We start from the raw sequence: 21,489 nt of genomic DNA on the forward strand, positions 1-21,489 counted from the left end.
TCCTGTTAGTACACGTGCTGCTGCATTCTGAATTAGCTGGAGAGTTTTTAAGGACTTACTAGAGCTACCTGATAATAGAGAGTTACAGTAATCCAGCCTAGAGGTAACAAAAGCGTGGACCAATTTTTCTGTATCTTTTCGGGTCAGGATAGGCCTAATTTTCACAATATTACGCAGATGAAAAATTGCAGTCCGTGAGGTTTGTTTTAAATGAGAATTAAAAGACAAATCTTGATCAAATATTACTCCGAGGTTTCTTACGGTAGTGCTAGAGGCCAGAGCAATGCCATCTAGAGAAACTATGTCATCAGATAAAGAGTCTCTGAGTCTCGATATGAACGATGACTCTCCCAATGATCACAGAAACAAGGAGGCGTCATTATTAAGGCCTCCTCAAGCAAAACCTTTTATTATATTCAACACGTCATACTGACGGATAAAACAACAACAGGCACAAAGTTAAAAATGGATGTTCAGATAAAAAACTTTGAATCAGGAAACTGGTTTAAAAACTGGTTTTGGTCATCATTCAAAAAAACTACTGCAGACAGAGAGAAGAAGAAGAGTTACCAGAGTCTGCCCTGTCTCCACGTCTGTGGACACCATCATCCTGTCCCAGGAGACAGTGACCATCCTGACACACACACACACACACACACACACACACACACACGGTCAAATAAACCTTCATTTATTCACTTTAAAATGTCAGAAACACAAATCTGCTCAGACACAGTTGGTGAGACTGTAGTTCTAGTTTCACTTCTCATGTCTGGCTTGTCTTTATTTGACTTTTCAGTCACATTTTTTCACGCTGTTAAAGGTTGTTTCCTTTAAAGTTTAAATGTAGATAGATAGATAGATAGATAGATATACTTTATATACTATATATATTTATATATATACTTTATTTAATCCCCAGGGGGAAATCCCCCTGGGGATTAAATAAAGTATATCTATCTATCTATCTACATTTAAAATGTGTGTAAATTCTTTGTTGTGTATATTGTGCTGCAATCTGGAAATCCATAGGTAAAAAAAACAAACAAATTCTTCCTTTAGATTGCAGAACCTGTCTTGAGAGATTAATTGTGCTGTGGATGAATGAGCCTCTGTCTTCTCTCAGGACAAACTCTAGGGACGACAGCAGGACTTTAATCTGGTTCAAACTGAAACAACTTAAACACACAACACTGATAAACAGTATAAAATAAAACTCCTCTGGTGTCAGCTGATCGTCTGAATCGATCCAGGACCTGATGATGTGTTAAAGCACCTGTTGTAGGTTCAGACTCACCTGTTGGTGTTGGGGATCAGAGCGCACTCAGAGATGGTTTTACTGTGAACTCCATCAAACACCCTCAGAGGTCTGCAGCTCTCCACGTCCTGCACAGGTCAAAGGTCAACAGGACAGGCTTCATCTTACTGTGAGCATCATCACAGAGAATCAAACACTCAGAGCCTGACTCAGAAAGGATGGAGACGTTTTTACAGTAAAGGTAGAGCGGTTTAAATAGGTTTTAAATAAAGCAGAAACTGTACGGCTGCAGTTTTATCAATATAATAAAGTGGTAACTGTACAGGTGGAGTATTCTTAAATAAATAAAGGTGTGAACAGTTTGGGTGGAGCAGGTTACCCAGAGGATGGCGCTGCAGTCGAAGGAGCAGCTGAGGATGCGGCTGTCGTTGAAGCAGAATCGAGCGGTGGTGACGGCGTCGCTGTGACCTCGTAACACCTTCACTGGAACCTGCAGACACGTGAACGCATCACAGCACCGTTTACCATTCTAAACATGCTAACACAACACATGCTAACAGAATACAAGCTAACACAACCTAACACAACACATGCTAACAGAATACAAGCTAACACAACACATGCTAACAGAACACAAGCTAACAGAATACAAGCTAACACAACACATGCTAACAGAATACACACTAACAACACATGCTAACAAAATACATGCTAACAATATGCTAACAGAATACCATGCTAACAAAATACATGCTAACAATATGCTAACAGAATACAAGCTAACACAACACATGCTAACAGAATACAAGCTAACAGAACACAAGCTAACAGAATACAAGCTAACACAACACATGCTAACAGAATACAAGCTAACACAACACATGCTAACAGAATACAAGCTAACACAACACATGCTAACAAAATACATGCTAACAACATGCTAACAGAATACAAGCTAACACAACACGTCCTGACCTCAGTCTCACCTGAGTCATTCTTATTATTTCAGTATTATTGTTAATAAATATATTGTATAAGAATAAAACAAAACTGCTATTACTCAGGTATTTAAAACAATCTTAACATACTTTTTCTACTTTTTATTTTCATCCTATGTTACTTTAAAAACTCATCATTATACCATTCTCATATGGTTCTAAGAAAACTCCGACCAATCATTGCATTCGGACCAAATAAGGAAAGAAGGAAGGAAGGAAGGAAGGAGGTGTGATGTTTGCTCCAGTTTTAAGATGATGTTCATGTTAAAAATAATAAACTGATTGTTTTTAATCACCAGCATTTACTTTTACTTTCAATATTTAAATTACATTTAATATCATAAAATAACTTTTGATACTTACGCACAGTAACTGTCATAAGATATCTTATCTTTAGTCATGTGTTCAGTGGCACCCTTTCTAACATTGTGACGCTGGAAAGTGGTATTCCACAAGGGTGTTGTCTTGGACCTCTCCTTTACTCCATCTTTATTAATGATATGCCATATGTTTTAAAAAATGCAGATGGAAATCTACGCGCACGACACGACCATGCATGTTTCTGCAGAGAGCATTGAGTCTGTCAACAGGTTGCTTCAACAGGAGTTAATTCTGGTTTCTAACTGGGTTCTTGAAAATAAGTTAAACTAAATGTTTTAAAAACTAAATGTCTTGTTTTTGTCTCTAAACCTGCCCTGAGGTCGGATCCTAAACTGTGTCTCTGTACAAGGCGTTCCTATTGAACAGGTTAAAGAGGCCAAGCTGTTGGGTGTAACTGTTGATGGAACATTATCTTGGTCTACTCATATTAATAGCATAGTGTCTAACATCTCTAACATTAGAAGAAGTAACTACTTATCTGTTAAATGAAGCTACTGTTAAATTATTAATTCAGTCTTTAGTCCTGTGGCATCTGGACTGCTGCCCAACAGTTTGGTCAAGTGCCTCAAAACAAGAACTTATTAAACTACAACTTGCTCAGAACAGAGCAACACGCCTTGCTCTCCACTGCTCTATTAGAAGTAGTGTAGAGGAGATGCATGCCAGGCTGTCATGGATGATGGTGGATGAGAGGCTGGCAGTCAGTCTCATTCTGGATTTGAGAAGCATTTATACTTCACACAAACCTGGTTTCTTGTTTACCAACCAATGACAGACATGGCTATGACACCAGACAGGCCTTAGGTGGTCGCTTTACTCTGCCGGGAACCAGTGCACTGAAGAACACTGTAATGTACAGAGCTGTGTTGGAATAGTCCCCCCCTCATCTAACTGTAACTGTTAATAAGTTTAATTCTAAAAAGAAACTGAAGGAAGCAGTGATGTGTCGAGAAATTAGGTTTGGTCTTATATCACCATCTTATTGGATAAACTTTTGTTGTTCTGCTGATTTCTATTTTTACCTACTTTATGATTTTTCACTTAAAGTTAATGATCACACTAATATTCCTTTGTGTTTAACTGTTTTGAATACAATTGTGATTTTTCTTTTTTTTGTATATTTGGCTGGACCCAGGAAGAATAGTCTTCACTATAGTGGAGACTTAGCTCAGATATAAATCAAACCTCTGATGGACAGTTACTCTGATTTCTATTTCACTGTAATTATATTCAAGAGAATTTTCATTTCAGTTGTTGCTGAATAAATACAGATGTGATGTAACGTGTCACACGGTCTGTGGAAGTATGAAACTCCTCCACAGTTACAGTTTTATATTCTCATATTTTACCTTAGTCTCCAGGCTCCACTCTGCTCCCTGCTCCTGCTCCTGCTCCTCCTCCTCCTCCTCCTTCTGCTCCTCCTCCTCCACTGACAGTGGGTTCAGGGTCTTTGTCGCCATTTCTTCAGAAACTTTTGGTAAAAACTTTGTTAGTGAGCCACACACACACACACACACACACACACACACACACACACACACACACACACACACACACACACAACTCTCTGCCGCGACAGTCACCATAGCAACAGTCCCCCTGACGACTGGCGGGTGGTGCCTTCAGGAGCGGTGGGACATAAGAAGATTTCATGTGTAATAAGTGATTAAAGAGACGGTTTGCTGACAGATAAATTCAGTCCGCAGAGGGTGAATTCTGTGACGTCACAAATCCAACATGTTTTAACCAATCAGTGAAAACATGTCCTTCTTTACCTTATTTTACATCATTTCATTACATTTTTCTGACAACACTGAATGCGTCATAACTCCAATAACAACAAACACACACAAACATTTAATTATAAACATTTTATTATTTTAAACCCGCAGTAACAACATGTGACCAGCTGTGTAAAATCAAGTGTAGAGCAGATGGACGTCCTCACAGAGGACACAGAGGACACAGAGGACACACTCCACCGTCTTCACCAGGTCTGATGTGACTGCACGTTTTTCAGTCTGGAAGGAGAGGACACACAGAGACATTTACTATTTATCTATTTCAACTTTTCAACCTTTGTCCCAAATTTAAAGAAATTCCCTCAAGATGTTCTTGAAATGTTCACAAACACGTACGGACAACCTGAGAACATAATGCCTCTGGTTACGACTGTCACCAGCACGGAGACGTACAGTAGGCTAATGATAATATAATATAACACAATGTTGATGTGCTGCTGCTGATGTTCAGAGAATCAACACTGGACCTGTTCACATGCACACACACCGTCAGGATCCTCAAACATTATTAAATAAAAACAGATCATAACCAGAACATTAGTGGACATGTAAAAAATAAAGATTTATTTTATTCAGACTTGAAAACATTTTTGAACAAAATGTTTTGATGGTAACATTTTTCACACGTGGTCCACAAAATCTCCAAAACTTGAAAATGATCTTAGCGTCGATGTTAAAACTCAGATTAATGTTTCCTGTAAATGACTGGATTCATATCAAACTGTGATTCTGCTCTAAATTAAACACACATTATTCACAGAAACTAAAAACATGTCATGATTCCTAAAATGTTGGTTAGTTTACTCTACGTTTGTTTGAGGAGCATGTTTGTTTATTTCAGTTTAGTTTTTATTAGCTTGAGGTTTTTTAAATTATAATATGTGGGTATTTGTCGGGGTTAAGACGTACAGAATGAATGTTGATGAATCTGACCAACGTGACAAAGTTTGAAACTGAAGACGTTTTCTGTACATTTGTTTATTTTAGTTTTGTAAATACACAAAATCTTTTTTTTTTCCGATTCACTAAAATGTTTTTTTACACAGTTTTAGTTTTCTGTAGTTTTAGTCAACGATAATAAACTTGCATTACACAGACGGTTGTTTTATGACATGATGACAACAAACAGTATTAAATCATTAGTTCCTGGTGTGTACAGTGACCTCTGACCTCTTGAGCAGCTCGTCTGTGGTCAAATGTGCATCCTCGCTGTCGCTGTCCTCGTCGCTGTCCTCTGAGCTGCTATCTGTCTCCTTCTTCTTCTTCTGCTGCTTCGCTTTGTGTTTGTGCTTCTTATGTTTCTTCTTCTGCAGAAGATAAAATCACTGAGACGTCAAACCAGAAGAATCAAACAGACACTTTATCAAGTCTTTTCTTTTTCTACCTTCTTCTCCTTCTTGTGTTTGTGCTGCTTCTTGTTCTTGTGTTTCTTCTCTTTGCTCCTCCTGCTGGGTTTCTCCTCCTCACAGGGGGAGGTGGCGCCTCCTCTGACTGAACAGAGGAACAATGTGAACAGTGAAATAAAGAGGAGCCTCTCTGATGAACAACCTTCTTCCACCTCTACAATCATCATCATCATCATCATCATCATTTCATCTTATTAAAAAAAAACACCTGAAAAGGACTCTGATTTACAGAGACTCTTCACTTCATTGATTTATTTGTAATTGTTGTTGTTGTTGTTGTTGTTGTTGTGAATTGTACATCTTTAACAGTTTTGTGTGACTTCTTAATCTGGAACTCTCGTTCAATCTTCTTCTTTTTCTTTTTATGTATGATTGTTGTTATTTAATGTGGGAGGTATCTTTATGAGCCCCTTTTGGCCTCAAATGTTTAATTTCTTTTTTCTGTATTTTCTACACACGTATGTGCGACTAAACTAAACTAACTAAACTAAACTAACAAAACTAAACAAAACTAACAAAACTAAACAAAACTAACAAAACTAAACTAACTAAACTAAACAAACAAAACTAAACAAAACTAACAAAACTAAACTAACTAAACTAAACTAACAAAACTAAACTAAACTAACAAAACTAAACAAAACTAACAAAACTAAACTAACTAAACTAAACAAACAAAACTAAACAAAACTAACAAAACTAAACTAACTAAACTAAACTAACAAAACTAAACTAAACTAACAAAACTAAACTAACTAAACTAAACTAACAAAACTAAACTAAACTAACCTAAACTAAACAAAACTAACAAAACTAAACAAAACTAAACTAACTAAACTAAACTGAACTAAACTGAACTAAACTAAACTAAACTAAACTAAACTAAACTGAACTGAACTGAACTGAACTAAACAAAACTAACAAAACTAAACTAAACTGAACTGAACTGAACTGAACTGAACGAAACTAACTAAACAAAACAAAACAAAACAAAACAATACAAAACTAAACTAAACTAAACTAAACTAAACTAAACTAAACTAAACGAGAGTGAACTGATTTGAGTGTTTGACGTGAGCTGCTGTCGTGTGTGTGTGTGTGTGTGTGTGTGTGTGAACTCACTGAGAGCAGCTGAAGGAGGCGGCAGCTTCGGACCAAACACTTCTTCTTCTTCTTTTTCTTTTTGTGTCGAGTTCTGAGAGGAGACTGTCGCTTTTTACAGAAACAGAGAACACATTAGATTTTCAAGAAACATAAATGATACAAAACTACATCAATATTCAAACTTTCATAAGACAGACTGAAATGAAATAAAATAACATAAAAAATCAAATAAATAAAAAAATAATAACAAATAAAAATGTTTCTTCAACAGGTAATAATCACCAATGTCCAACTTCATCCCATCATACAGTCAACATGATGTCTGTTCTCACCTGTCTGCTGGCTGGAGGTGACAGAGGAGGTGACGGAGGAGGAGGTGACAGAGGAGGTGACGGTGGAGGAGGTGACGGAGGAGGAGGTGATGGTGGAGGTGATGTTGAAGAGGTTCAGCGGCTGTGTGTCAGCTCTGACCTTGTCCTTCTTTGTGTCCTTCACCACCTCCTCCTCGTCGTTGCTCTCTCCCTCTGATGAAGAGGAGGATTTCTCATCAGAGGAGTTGGCGAAGATGGCCTTAAACAGATCCATGGGAGGCCTGCTCTCCTCCTCTTCCTCCTCCTCCTCTTCATCACCTTCTTTCTTCTTGTCTGAGCTCTGCTGATCAGCTGACTCCATCTGCATGAAGAGAACACAGCGTGAAGTTTTCTGATGTCGTTCCTGCTCTCCAGAGGATGAACCTTTCAGACTGACGAAGAGTTTGGTTTTGTTACCTCTGTTTTAGTGTCTGGAGTTTGATCGTTGGTGCTGCTGGAGGCAGGTGGAGCAGGTGGAGCAGGTGTGGAGGTCTCAGTCTGGTGTCGTGCGGCGCTGAGCAGCTCACTCAGCGGATCACACTTATTCTCCTCCTTCTGGTCTGAAACGTCCCACCTGGACTTTTTCCCTGCCTCTGGAGGCTTTGGAGGAGCTGAGGAGGAGGAGGAGGAGGAAGAGGAGGAGGAAGAAGAGAGTACACAAGATAATAGTTATGTCACCCAGCTTGGAATAATTTTGTCACACGTCAGTGTTAAAATGAAAAACAGAAATCTGACATATCACATAACAAATAAATAACATGAATATTATTTCTGACTGTCAGAAAAAGAGAGACCTAACGATATAAAAAATCTTTTAATTTAAATGGCTGCAGAAAGGGAAGAAATAGAATCAGTGAAGTAGAAACTTAAAGAGCGGTTCCATTATTTATTTGTTTTTTGAGGTTAATATTTCGCTCTGTAGCTCTCCAGTTGTGTTCCTGATGTATTCTAATAAAAAACATTCAAATTCTGGCCGAGGGATGTTTTAGGATTAAAATGTTTTTTGTCCAAGTCCCTTTGAAAACTTTTCCCACGTGACCTGACGAAGATTTCTCCTTGATGACGTCACTACAACCCACGTACTGCTGCGGTCGACCGGCAACTTGTGTGTACTGTGAGGTAAAATGACTGATTCTGTTAATGGAGTCTGGAGGTTTTGAGGAGAGCATTGAAAACAGCTTCAGTTCCTCGTCTGAAAGAATCGCCTGACTGTACGGTCAAAGGTAGAATAATCTAAATATAGCATCACCTTTTAATCGGCCCTTTTTTAGAAGCTACAATACGCTTTGTTGCTGCCCCCCGTCCACAGACACCAGACCCCTTTGACAGAAACACTCATTTTACTTCACAGAACACGAGGAGTTACTCGTTACTCTGTCTCCGATCGGTTAGCTTGTTTGTGAGACTGTCAGAGCAGATGGAGGCAGGGATCAGCGCTGTAATCTATGTCACTGCTTTCTGATAACAGTGAAGTGGAAGTTTCTATTTGAAAAACAAGGTAAAGAACGCAGACGAACCCGCCCTTAAATAAAACCTGTTGCTCCCAACACTGATGTTGCGTTCACACTGGGCATGAATGAAACAATTAGTGTGAGTGAATTACATGTGTAGTCCATGTAAAGACACGACTAGATGTGAATTCCCACTGAGTGACGTGATGGACGCGACATATGTTTATTCACCAGAGCTGAAAAATCTTAACTTAAGTGACCAATTCAGGCCACAATAGCCTCCAGGGACATATGACGCCGAGGACATACCAGCAAAGCTCAATCGATTAATTCAGTGATTTCACGCGAGTATGACATGAGTAATTTGCGCCTATGAAGTGAGTCAACATAAAATATTCTAGTGTTCAAATACACACGAGTACTGTGACATGAAAATTCACATTGCGTTTGGTGTGAACACAACCCTAAGTGTCAGAGGGACCAGGAACAAATTCAAAGGACATGATAAAAAGATAAGAAATGCTTCAGATCAAAGTTTTAAACCCTGAGAGGACAGTGTGAGGGAGGAGACCTGCTATATCTATAGTTATCAGTAAACACTTAGCGCCACCTGGAGGTGACTGAGGTTACCTGTCGTCTCTCGGCTCTCTGTCACAGTCAGGAAGTTGAAGACTGAAAACTTGTCTCTCTTCACTTTGGGCAGACCGACCAAACCCGACCTGAACGACCAACGACAGTCACAGTCAGATTCTTTAAATCAGCAGTCAGACGGAAACTGAACAGGAAACTCTTTGCTGGATTCAGACTCCACTTCCTGTCAGGATCACAGATCATGTTCTGTACGAATACATTACCTCATCACTGCACTAATGTACAGTGATGAGGTAACGTTTACATTTTATGAGACTTTATACTTCTTCTCTACATCTCAGGTGTTTAGTTACTGTACAGATTTACAATAAAAACATCTGAGAAGTTTCTAAACTACAACACTGTCAAACATCACAGGGTGTCTACAGATACAACCAAGTTATATTTAAGATCTTTTTAAGACCTTTTAAACCACCTTGTATGAAATTTAAGACCAATCCTGCTGTGGAAATACACATTGATCAACGGTGCATTGATGATCATCAGGGACTGAAACGTTCGCTGCTGTTTTTATCACTTTTTATGACTTTCTGCACTTTGAGCTCCTTCTCTGTGTGCACAGATTTTGTTAATTGGTCTCAGCCTGTGACTCTTTCATGTGTCAGTCCAGTCCAGGTGTATCGGTGTGCAGGTGTCTCCTCTGCCGTCCTTTCCTGGTTGTCCATTGTACTGACAAACACAAGATAAACTCTTTGCTGCCATCAGTTGCTGCAGTTTCACAGCAGCTCTAAGTCTTCATGTGAAAAGAAAAGAAAATCTCATCGCTGCCATAAATGCTATTTATTAATGCAATTCATCGGTCTGTCCAGTGATTGTAAACGGTCACTGTGTCTGTCAGGCTGGAGAGAGGTTTATGGCAATGTGACTTTAAACTTAATTTAAGACACTTTAGGACTTTTAAGGACTCCCTGCATCAAACCAGTGTTTCTCTGCTTTTATTTGAACATGACGTCTTATAAAGATCAGAGTGTAGTTTGAGCTTCTCGTCATGTTTCAGATGTTTATGAGTTGCTGTCAGCTCCAAAGAGACATTTCTCCTCTAAACTTCTCACACGGTTCCATTTAAATTATTGTTTTTAGTCCAAAGAGGTAAAATTACAATAAAAGTACAACAGAAATAACAGATCAGTGTGAGAGTTAACTTTCTTCAGTGATGTTGTTCAGTACACAGCCTGCGTCCCTGAACCTTTCAAATCTGACAGGACGCAGTAAATTCACCATCGACGTGTCGGGGGATGGACTCTATTATTTTCCTCCAAAGTGAACAACAAAACTGTGGCGTCAGGTGACTTTACTAATTAATAAAGAATTTCTAAACGCACAGAAACCGCTGAGAGTGAAACTTGTGTTTTGGATATAATTCTCAAACTGTCTGTGACGTGTCGAGAACAGGACTGTGACGCAGCACTTTCACTGTAACAGAGGATTTTATACTGTTGTACTGGAACTTCTTCCACCACTGATTAGATTATAGTTTGGATTCACATTTAAGAAGTGTGTGTGTGTGTGTGTGTGTGTGTGTGTGTGTGTGTGTGTGTGTTACCCGGGGTAAGGGTCGGGGACGTTGAACCTCTTGCAGAGCAGTTTGTCAGGGTGCCACTGGAACGTTTCTCTGGTCAGTTTTCCAAACATCTTCATTTTTACGGCGGCCTGCTTGTCATCCACGTCGCCCTGGGAACCAAACAAACAAACAAACACAGATCAACAAACAAAGTCTGCATCTGAAAACTAAAGATTCAACATCCTAATAAAACAGAGGTGCATTGTGGGACATTTTAATTACAACAGCAGTATTAGCATGTGGTATTACTGTGTGTGAGTATTTACAGTCCTGCAGAGCGGGGTCTTACCTCCTCGTCCCGGACGACCTCCACGCTGTCTTCGTCGTCCTCTGAGTTTTTGGCCCTGGTGAAGCGTGAGGACAGCGAGGAGGAGGTGGGTCTGTACAGGATGGAGGCTCGGACAAACTCCTCCCTCTCTCTGCTGCGCTCCCACTCCGTCATCCCCGGGTCCAGACTCTGCTCCAGGCCGTCTGAGATGCACAGAGACACAGCAGAGATAAAGGTTGGCTATAAAAGCAGCTTCTATAAAACCACATTAATACTTGACTATATGATTCATCAGGAGGACATTAACATATGAAATGCTGAATAACTGTTTCAAACTATAATATTAGCACTTTGAATCATGTGTTTATGTCTGGTCCTGATCTGCTGAAGTCTGTCCTGGCTCCAGATTATATATTTAAACCTGTTAGTCCCTTATGAACCTCTGTGTAGTTTGAGATCCTCGGGCAGAAGTTGTCGGTCTGTTTCAGAGTCCAGACTGAAGACTAAAGGGGGACGGAGCATTTGAAATCAGCCCCTGAGGCTCTGGATCGACCTGCCCGAGGATACAAAGCTGTCTGAGTCACTGTCTTTATCTAGGTCTCTCCAAAAAACATACGTCTATCAGGGGCGTCGGTAGCGTAGTGGATAGTGCCGGCACCCCACGTATAGAGGCGATGCCTTGCTGCAGCGGTCGCAGGTTTGACTCCAGCTTGCAACCCTATGCTGCATGTCAACCCCCACTCTCTCTCTCACCCCCTTTCACTCTGTCCTGTTCATTAATGCCAAAAAGCAAAAACATATGTCTATCAGAAAGCAGATCCTGGTTTTATCTGAGCTGTTTCATTGCTCTCTTACTGATTTTCATTCTCATTTATTATCTTGACTTTTCATTCTGAAGTCGTCACATATCGCTGCTTTGCAGTCGCCTTTCACGCCTGTATATTGCGCCCCAGGTATCCCTTGGCGTCTGCCGTTGACATTCCAGGACGCTGGAGCTAAACAACAACAAAAGCACATGGAACCTTCATACCTGTCGAGACCAGGATCTCATAATTATGAGATGAGGTGTCTTTTTTATTTAGTCACTTATTTTTTATTCAGTGAATAAAATGCAGCTCTTTATAAAACTCTACACTCCATTAGAAATGTGTCATGTTACAGCCTTTAATTTCTAATCACAGGTTTTGCAATATTTTTATCGCTGGTGTTTATTTTATTATATTAGTGTTGTTTCAGTTTTGCTCTGAGTAGCTCTTAGTTTGTATGACAGCTGCTGTACAGATAAACAACGCTGAGCTGCTGCAGACAGACTCTCCTCCAGTGCATGCTGGGACATGTGGGCATCCTACCTTTGTCTCCCTGTTGGAGGCGCTTCAGGTAGAGCTCGTAGCGCGCCTGTTTGCTCGGGTTCTTCTCAAACGGTCTGAAGGTCTGCGAGGAGCTCTGGACTCCTCTCCAAGCTGTCAGAGCCTCCTGCTGCTGCTGGAAACCAGACGAGGAGGAGGAGACAGAAGAGGAGGAGACAGAGGAGGAGGCTGCAGGCACCGACCCTGCCAACGACCGCGCCGTATCGTGGGAGGGCGGGGTGGTGGTTTTGGTGGCGGGCAGGTTGGAGGAGTTGCGGAGGTTGAGCAGTCGCTGTCGGTCTTCAGGTTTCAGGAGCTCCATGACTGAACTGGGACCTGATCAGGACAATAATAATAATATACATACAATAAGTCTTTAAAGATATCAATCAGTATTGATAAGGTGAAGTTTTATCCATCTGTTACTTATTCGATCTGATGTTTACTGAGGTCAAAACAAATCTGATGTAGTGATTAGCTTGTTTCTTCGATACAGTTTCTATAGTTGGTTGCTAAAATCTTGCTGGTCTATATCACTGGTTCCCAATATGGGGTCCTGACTCCCACTACGGCTCACCAAACCTTCATGGGGGGTCGTGAGGGTTTTTTAATTTTAAGTTGTGTAAGAAAAAGGAGAGTGGGCGAGTATCTCAGCTTTTTATTCATTTCTGTGCCGTAAAATTTGGATTATTATTCAAGATATAAACTTTATCTCACAGTGACGACATGAACACAAGTTATATGTTCACAGAACCGTCACTCTGCTGAACAGCTTCGTCCTGCAGTTAAAACAACCACAGAGCTCACAGAACAATGGCTGAGCGTCAGGGAGAAGAAAACACTTAATTTGTCAAAGAAGAAGTATGTAAGAAAAAACATAATAGAAACAGAGACTTATATTAAAAGTTACTACAACATATCAGTAAAACTCATGTGTCATTTAATATTCACAGGAAATAATCTCCTCAAATTGAGGAGCTGACACTGGGTGAAAGGGTTAGGGTATCGTCGAATCATCGACCCTGAACAGGTCACCAGACGATACGACCAGAATCAAAACAACTCAAAACTAGAAAGTCTCAAACTTTCTTTATGGATTAAAAGAGCTCATCAATCCAAAACTCTCAGGACAAACTTGAAACGTTTAAGACTCAAATTAAAGATAAATGACAACAGACTCTTCTCCCACCTTGCAGGGTGTCTTCTCCCAGCAGCGCCCTCCTCTGGCCGGAGTCCAGCTGGTGGCGTCCTCCTTGTTGGGGCTCCTCTGTGACCATGTGACCCCTGGAGTTCCTCAGAGCCTCAGCCAGCGCCGGACTGACCCCAGAGAGACCCGAAACATCCAGTGACGGACGGAAACGATGGACAGGACGATAATCTCTGGGCAGAGACGGAGGAGGAAAAATCTACAGACAGAAAATCAGATCAGTGATGGAGGTTTTATTTCAGATACAGACAATGATGCGTCATCAGACTTCACAAGCTGCTCACTGTTTTTTCCTCAGATGATTTTTGGGCCAGAGTGAATCCCTCCAGGATTTTACCGAGGTACGACGCGTCTTTGCTTTTGTCTGGGAACAAGACAAAATATTTAATCTTCCAACATTTCTTAATACAGGTTTCACTGAACAGATATTCTGGTTAATTTTATTAAACATCAGATAAATTATGGTCAATAATTTATTCATAGCGCTCGAGTTCTAACTGACTCAGGACTCTCCAGGACTCTCCAGGACTCTCCAGGTCTTTTCCAGGCAGTATTACCTTTTTTCTTGGTGTACTGCTGCGGCGCCGTCCAGCCGTACAGGCCGTCTCCAGGCTCCTCTCCTCCCAGCACCGTGTCATATCTGGACATGGAGTCTCTGTGATAAATATCTTCATCATCATCCTCCAGCGCCCCCACCCCGAACGCCTGCAGGTCAAAGGTCACAGTTACAGATACAGTTGCTCTCTTATGACATGATGTCAGCTGTCAGAGGTCTCACCTGTCCGGCCACGCCTCCTCTCCGTGAGCCTCTGTGAGCGCCTCCAAACAGCCGACTCCTCGCCTCAGACTGCGGCCTGAACAGGTCGATGTGTTCAGGTGCCCCTCCGCCCAGCAGAGCCAGGCCCGGGTCCAGACCACGGTACCCCAGACCCTGAACCCCGGTCCTGGGAGTGAAGTCAAACGGAGTCACATCCTTCGGAGCAAAGGTCACGTTCTCTGGAGCAAACTCTTCATCATCATCATCATCATCATCATCATCATCCTGCCGGCAGAGAGAGGAAGGAACTTGAATATTAATGTTCTGATGAAGCAGCTTTGATGTGATTATTTTATTTTAGAGTTTGATAAGTTTGACACCAGCGTCCTCCAGTGAAGACGACGCTGGTGTCAAACTCAGACGACTCCGGTCAGGACGGATCAATGAGGAGCTGAGCTTCTCCTAAAATCAATCACCACAGTAAATACGAATGATTCTGAGTGTGAAATCATTCTGGACTCTTCACAGGAGGAGACGGGGGCATTTTCATTTTGACTCATATTCATAACTTTAGCATGATTTAGATTTATGATGTGTTTAACAGACGTGTAATCACAGTGATCATGAAACAAGTTTAGTTTATAAGTTTTTTTTTTATAAGTTTATTTCCTTTATTAATCCCCCTGAGGGGAAATTCAATGTTTTCACTCTTGCTTGTCATTAACACACAGGTCTGAAAGACACACAGATGCACAAACTGGACCTATACATGCACAAAGTGGAGAGATGTCAGAGTGAGGGGACTGCCCTTTGGTCAGGCGCCCCGAGCGGTTGGGGGGTTCGGTGCCTTGCTCAAGGGCACCTCGGCAGTGCCCAGGAGGTGAACTGGCACCTCTCCAGCCACCAGTCCACGCTCCATATTTGGTCCGGACGGGGACTCGAACAGGCGACCCTCCGGTTCCCAACCCAAGTCCCTATAGACTGAGCTACTGCCGCCCCAATGAGACAGTTATAAAGTTATCTCGCTGTGTTTTCCATCAGATCTACATTAGTGGGTTCATGATTATTATGGGATGCAGCCTGAGTCTGGTCTGTTTAACACAGTAAACCATCAGCTGTGTGTTGTTGTGTTTATTGCTTCTCTGTGAAAAGTGATTAAAGTAAAAAATATTTCAACAGTAAATAATGTTTCAGTTTCTTTGCCGTCTCAGACTAAATCTTGTCTGCGTGAACTGACATGTATCGTTACATGTGTTCAGTGCCCCCCCCCCCCCCCCCCCCCCTTTAATCTCTGTTCAGACCTCAAGTATCATGTGAGATTTTGTCCTGAACTGAAACAGCTGCAGAGACGACAGATCTCTGAGCCACAAAAAGAAAACCACTGAAAACAACAACATCATCTTTCTGGTGTCTTCCTAAAGCCCGTCTGTCTGTCTGTCTGTCTGTCTGTGAGGACAAACATCCGTCTGGTGTCAGCTGTCTCACCCACCTCTGAGTGCTCTGATCCAGCAGGGGGCAGCGCAGGGCCCAAAACTCTGCTGCTCCCATCTGTCAGGAGAGAAGAAAGACAACTGAATGTTACAGATGAAAACACAGAATCAGTCAAAGATCATTTTTAAATTCGTACACAGAGGAAAGAAAAAGCTGGACAGAAGACAAAACATTTGGACTGAACACCNTCTGGTGTCAGCTGTCTCACCCACCTCTGAGTGCTCTGATCCAGCAGGGGGCAGCGCAGGGCCCAAAACTCTGCTGCTCCCATCTGTCAGGAGAGAAGAAGAAAGACAACTGAATGGTACAGATGAAAACACAGAATCAGTCAAAGATCATTTTTAAATTCGTACACAGAGGAAAGAAAAAGCCGGACAGAAGACAAAACATTTGGACTGAACACCAAACTATATATTCATCATTAAAGCTGCTCGTCATCGTCACTGAATCACAACAACAAATTCTCATTACTATGATTTTAAATGAATATGACAGCTGAAACTTGTTTGGCTCATTAATTCAAGATCATGTAGAGGATTCATTCAGATGGGCTGAGATTGAATCTGAATTTAGGTTTATGGTAATGGACATTCTTAAACATTTATTCCACAGTGGAAACTCGTCTCGATCAGACTCCATTATAACAGACAGCCAATCACAGCTTTATATCAAAGAGCAGAGTTCGACCTCTCCGTCTACAAGAGGAGAGAAATCCCCTCAAGAGCAGCTGTGAACTGGATCTGACTCTCAGGCAACATCCACTCTGACAGTGTTCATTTCATTGACAGGAACTTTTCGTCTTGACTACCAGTGGTTAATTCAACATGGATATTGAATTACAGCCGTTGCTGACCTTGTTGTGTGGCAGCTGTTGTGCAGTTCAATCCTGCATTATATTGTGCTCATACTGCCTCCATGCACTGGAGGGAAACTATCGTTCAAACTATTTGCCCTGTTGGGATCATTTTATCAGTGAAGTTCTGGTCTTAACTTTTTGCTGTTGCTGTTCTTTCTGTAACTAAGCAGATAAATGCAGAGTAGAGAATCTGCTGCCTGTCCACACTGACAGGCGCATGCACACTGTACAGGAATGGTTGTGTGAGGTGCCTTTTCAGGCAGGTTGTGGACTGGGATTATTTTCTGAAACAGTGCTGATTAAAATGAAATCATATCAGGGCCTGTGTCCACAAAGCGCTTTTTTTTCTCAACACCAGTGTCTATCTTTAAATTGTTCTCTTTGAGGAGAGACTGTGTGTGGCACCAAGTGGCCGCCTGGAGGAAAAGCAATGTGCCCAGGGTCTTTTTTCAGAGCGCTCCGTCTGTTTCGTGCGGCCGCTCCGAGTGCTTTAAGATGAATATCTCTGAACTAGTGACATCACTACCATTCTTTAGCTCAGCTGCTGTCTAACCGTCACAGCAGAGACAGAAAAAGCTTTTCAGCTCAAAAAACAAACAAACAAAAAACAAAAAAATGCCATGTGGACACAGTCCCTCAGTGAGGACGTGAGCTCTCAGACGTACCTGTCTGCTGTCGGCGAGCTTTCCTCTTCACTCGAGGCCCGACACCCTGACCCTCCTTCCAGCCCATCTTCATCAGCAGCTCCACCCCGATGGATGAGCTGTGGGACGAAACAAACGCACCTCAGGACAAACTCACTCTGCACATCAGGAGAAAAACCCCTCTGAATATAAACACATTGAAGCTGACCCGTATTTTATCCTGTTGGACATTTGTGTGAAATTTTGTCATAATTGGTGTAATGACCTGACCTTTGACCTTCGATCACAAATTCAGATCAGTTTATTCTTCAGTCCAAGTGGATGTTTGTGCCAAATTTGAAGCAATTCCTTCAAGGTGTTCTTGAGATATTGTGTTCACAAGCATAGGCAGATGAACGGACGGACGTACAACCAGAAAACATGACTATTGCTGACGCAGAGGCAGAATGAAAACAGATCAGCAGTCAGCGGCGGCGGCGCCATTCAAACCTTCAGTGAATTTTAAGCGAATTCTTAAAATGCTGTGAAAAAGAAATGTGGCGGTGTAGGCGTGACTTAACTCATGACTGTAATCTGCCACTAAACAGTAGAAGAAGAGTTACAAACCCGAAATAAAACAAGTCGCCATCTAACCTTCGATGTCACGCTCATGTTGACCATGTTTCATGCTGTCTGAAGACTAAGTCTAATTAATGCAATGATTCTAACAGCAGGAACAGCTGATCAGTCATGTGACCTCAATGTTCACTACGTCAGAACTTATTCAGCAGAGGCGTTGGATGTCTTCAGTTACCTGGCAGGTGCGATCAGCTCCTCCAGCAGAGTGTCTCCAGGGATCAGCGCCGCCTGAGCGTTGATGGCTCTCGCCTTCTCTCTGGTCGCGTCTCTGCGACTGGACGAGAACTCCTGACTGGTGGTGATCTCTCTGGGAGCAATGCCGTGCTCGCTGAAGTCCTGACAAACAACAACAACAACAACAACAACAATCAGTCCCATTGAGCCTGCATCAGCATCAAAGCAAGCTCTTCTCTAACAGATTAAATCACAGCTCTCTTACAGTGATGATCGCAGCAAACTAATGATGCTCCTGCATTAACCTTTTACTACAGAGAAGTAAATGGAACCATCTGACAGATCATATAAAATCAAACTTTTGCCTTCAAAGCAAAGGTTTTATGACTGAATGAGAAACAGATTGTTTCTCAATCCTCCATCCTGCCACTGACAAAGTGTTTCTTTATTTCTGGACCCAAACACACAAAGTTAGCTGCTGTAATTTATTTGCTTGAGTTCAGCAACAGAAACACATTAAAAATGTCATTAATATTCTCCTTCACTTTTATCTTTAATCTCTGTGACTTCTCCTTAAATGTGTGTAATCTGTCATGAAAATGTTCAGTGCTGGAGTTTGAAGTGTGAATGTGATGATCACAAACAATTCGTAGAGCTCATGTCATCAGTGTTGTCAGAGTTCTGATGAATGAAAACTCTTCTCCTCTCAGTACCTCCTCGTCCATGAAATCTTCCGGTCTGGCATGATGTTTCTCAGCTTTCTGTTGCCGGGACGACACGAAGGTTGACGGGGCCCAGCCTGAAGACAACAAGACAACAAGACAACAAGCTCGGGATAAGAAGCCAATATACGCTGCAGACAAACTAAAACATGAAATGACCTTTGACCCACATTTGCTTTTTTTTAACCAAGGTTTATGCCGGCTGTGGTGTCACAACAGTGTCCATGCTCAGCCCCAAATGTCCTCAAATCCTAGAAACGCCCCTGCTTACATGTTCAGGGCTGCTGACTGGCTCCTGACCTCCTCTCATTTAGCGGCACCGTGGCAGTGCAAGCTGAGTATCCCTGAATTAATGTAATTCTTATTATTATTACTTTAATTTTAACTCTTCTTACTGGTCTCTACTTTTTATCTTCACTTTTATATTTTGTTTATCTGCAACTGTCTTCTTAGTGTCTTGCATCTCTATTGTAAATCACTTTGAGCTGTATCCCTTTGTATGAAAAGTGTTCAGTGCAGTTCATAATTATCATTAATATATGCAGCTTGAAAACTTGACTCATTATGCAGGTAAGTGCAGGTGTTCTGATGCAGCAGCACTGACCTTCTTTAGTGCCAACAGTGTTGAAATAACCGGCTGAGAACCCTCCAGTGAACGCTCCATGGAACCTCTGATACCGTCCCTTCTCATCCTTCACCGTCTGCTCGTGGAGCGGGACGGGTTTCTTCAACGGCTCATCTACAACACACACACACACACAGAAAACATGTTACACACACAATACATCATAAATGATGAGATCATACTTTATTTATCCTGAGATAAATGCAGAGCAAAGCAGGAAAGAGTGCAAATACACAAAGTATAAAACAGCAAAGATCATAAGGAAGATGCAAAAAACAAATGTAAGCAATGCCAGAAATTAATAAAGGTGAATTTAAATGTCATAGAGATACACGATGAACAGCTAGGTGCAAACTTAATCTATGCACATTACACACACACACACACACACACACACACATATATATATATATATATATATAACTTTATGTCTGTGTATCCAGAGTGGACAGAGTAATAGGGTATTTTATCTCAGTAAATATTATAATCTCACATTTTAAAAATACTCCTGCAGAGCTCTTACATTTGATAACTCACTTAGGTAAGTAAAACAAATTGTGAATATCTGAGCAGCAAAATATTTTCAGTAACAAAACTGATTTTTAGCAGTGGAGTGAAAAGTTGAATATTTCCATCTGAAGTACAGGAAAAGTGTTGAGTGTGACAAAAAGCAGTAACGTTGATTATTTTTTTAAATATTAGAAAATTAACTTACTTTCCTCCCTCTTTAAAGTACACATCAAAGCAATGGCACATTTTAAAGATAAGCTGTGTGTACACAAAATGGTTTTGACAGAGATTATGTGATCATCCCTCTAGAACCAAACTTCATACAGAAACCTCGCATATTTTGTTGCAATACAGAATCTATGTCAGGAGTACTTTTGAACAGTTTTACACCATTCTTTGACTGTTCACACACGAGTCACTAAACTACATCAGCTTCAACAGGGACGTTTATTATCTAATTATTTTACACTTGTTACCGCCTGGGTCTCCACACAGCACCTTCCTTTTCTAGAGGACTGACAGTACAGTTAACGGTTCTTATTTACTAATTAGAGAATCACTTATGAGCCGAATTAACAACTGAACACTAAAGATCTATAAAATATCTTAACTGATGATCCACTGACTGTGTGTGTTCAGCCGGTGACTCAGTAATATGAAACAGGCAGATATTTGAATGGAGTCTGGTGACAGACCTCGGCTAGGCTAACAACTCAGAAGTTGTTGTTAGCTCGTTAGCTTGGTATGCTAAAGTGACCGCTGCAAACATGGCGGCTCATTTCCCGCCACATGACACAGCCGGAGATTGTTAAACTACAAACGGACGTGTTGTGAAAGTATTAAAGGTTACTGTGCCTTCTTCCAAAGGCTCCAGAGGAGTCCCGTAAGTCACAAAATCCTCGTCGCTATCACTGTCGGACGCCATGTTTTACTATAACTACGGTGGGAGCGGAAGGACAAACCTCGCAGTTTACGGCGAAGGGTTTATCAGTCATAGTTAATAAAGAGCGACACCTGGTGGTGAAACACTGAAACCTTCCCGACTCGTGTAACAGAAATGGAGCAGGTACTTTTCTTTTTCTTTAATGAAAGTATTAATACCTTAGAGTGAAAATATTCTTAAAAATAATCTAACTTCAAAACATAAAGTATAAAAAGTAAAAGCACCAACTATACATAATAATATATATATATATATGATATTATTGTATTGTATTTATTGATGTGTTCATCACTTTAATGTTGCAGCTGGTAGAGGTGGAGCTCATTTTATTGACTTTATATACTGCTCAGTAGTTTAATATCTAAC

The 21,489-nt window shown here is 41.2% G+C and overlaps 2 protein-coding genes across 5 annotated transcripts in view; both read right to left on the bottom strand.

Moving 5' to 3' along the window:
- Positions 1 to 4,462, bottom strand: part of LOC126388474 (WD repeat-containing protein 88-like) — a 9,290-nt gene extending 4,828 nt beyond the window's left edge. Inside the window, exons 1-4 of the mRNA XM_050041604.1 lie at positions 3,987 to 4,462; positions 1,638 to 1,748; positions 1,298 to 1,386; positions 571 to 634 (exon numbers count right to left, since the gene is read on the bottom strand). Coding sequence (XP_049897561.1) covers positions 571 to 634; positions 1,298 to 1,386; positions 1,638 to 1,748; positions 3,987 to 4,223 — 501 coding nt within the window. The 5' untranslated portion in view covers positions 4,224 to 4,462. The remainder of the gene's footprint in view (positions 1 to 570; positions 635 to 1,297; positions 1,387 to 1,637; positions 1,749 to 3,986) is intronic.
- Positions 4,463 to 4,485: 23 nt separating this feature from the next.
- Positions 4,486 to 21,127, bottom strand: gpatch1 (G patch domain containing 1). 4 transcript variants are annotated; one of them, XM_050039997.1, is made up of 20 exons: positions 21,036 to 21,127; positions 19,650 to 19,784; positions 19,037 to 19,122; positions 18,325 to 18,485; positions 17,553 to 17,650; positions 16,030 to 16,088; positions 14,562 to 14,825; positions 14,341 to 14,488; positions 14,068 to 14,147; positions 13,766 to 13,982; positions 12,580 to 12,912; positions 11,252 to 11,433; positions 10,945 to 11,072; positions 9,381 to 9,469; positions 7,717 to 7,910; positions 7,282 to 7,621; positions 6,968 to 7,057; positions 5,824 to 5,930; positions 5,610 to 5,746; positions 4,486 to 4,658 (listed from the first exon to the last, which is right to left on the bottom strand). In XM_050039997.1, exons 1-20 carry the CDS (start codon positions 21,103 to 21,105, stop codon positions 4,625 to 4,627), a joined length of 2,952 nt encoding a protein of 983 aa, XP_049895954.1. In that variant the 5' UTR covers positions 21,106 to 21,127; the 3' UTR covers positions 4,486 to 4,624. The 4 variants fall into 4 exon arrangements, with proteins under 4 accessions (XP_049895954.1, XP_049896232.1, XP_049895427.1 ...); XM_050040275.1 differs by having other exon boundaries at positions 14,562 to 14,821; positions 16,029 to 16,088; XM_050039470.1 differs by lacking the exon at positions 16,030 to 16,088 and adding an exon at positions 16,244 to 16,302.
- Positions 21,128 to 21,489: the final 362 nt, after the last annotated feature.

The sequence above is a fragment of the Epinephelus moara genome, chromosome 1, assembly GCF_006386435.1.
Source record: "Epinephelus moara isolate mb chromosome 1, YSFRI_EMoa_1.0, whole genome shotgun sequence".
Lineage (NCBI taxonomy): Eukaryota > Metazoa > Chordata > Actinopteri > Perciformes > Serranidae > Epinephelus > Epinephelus moara.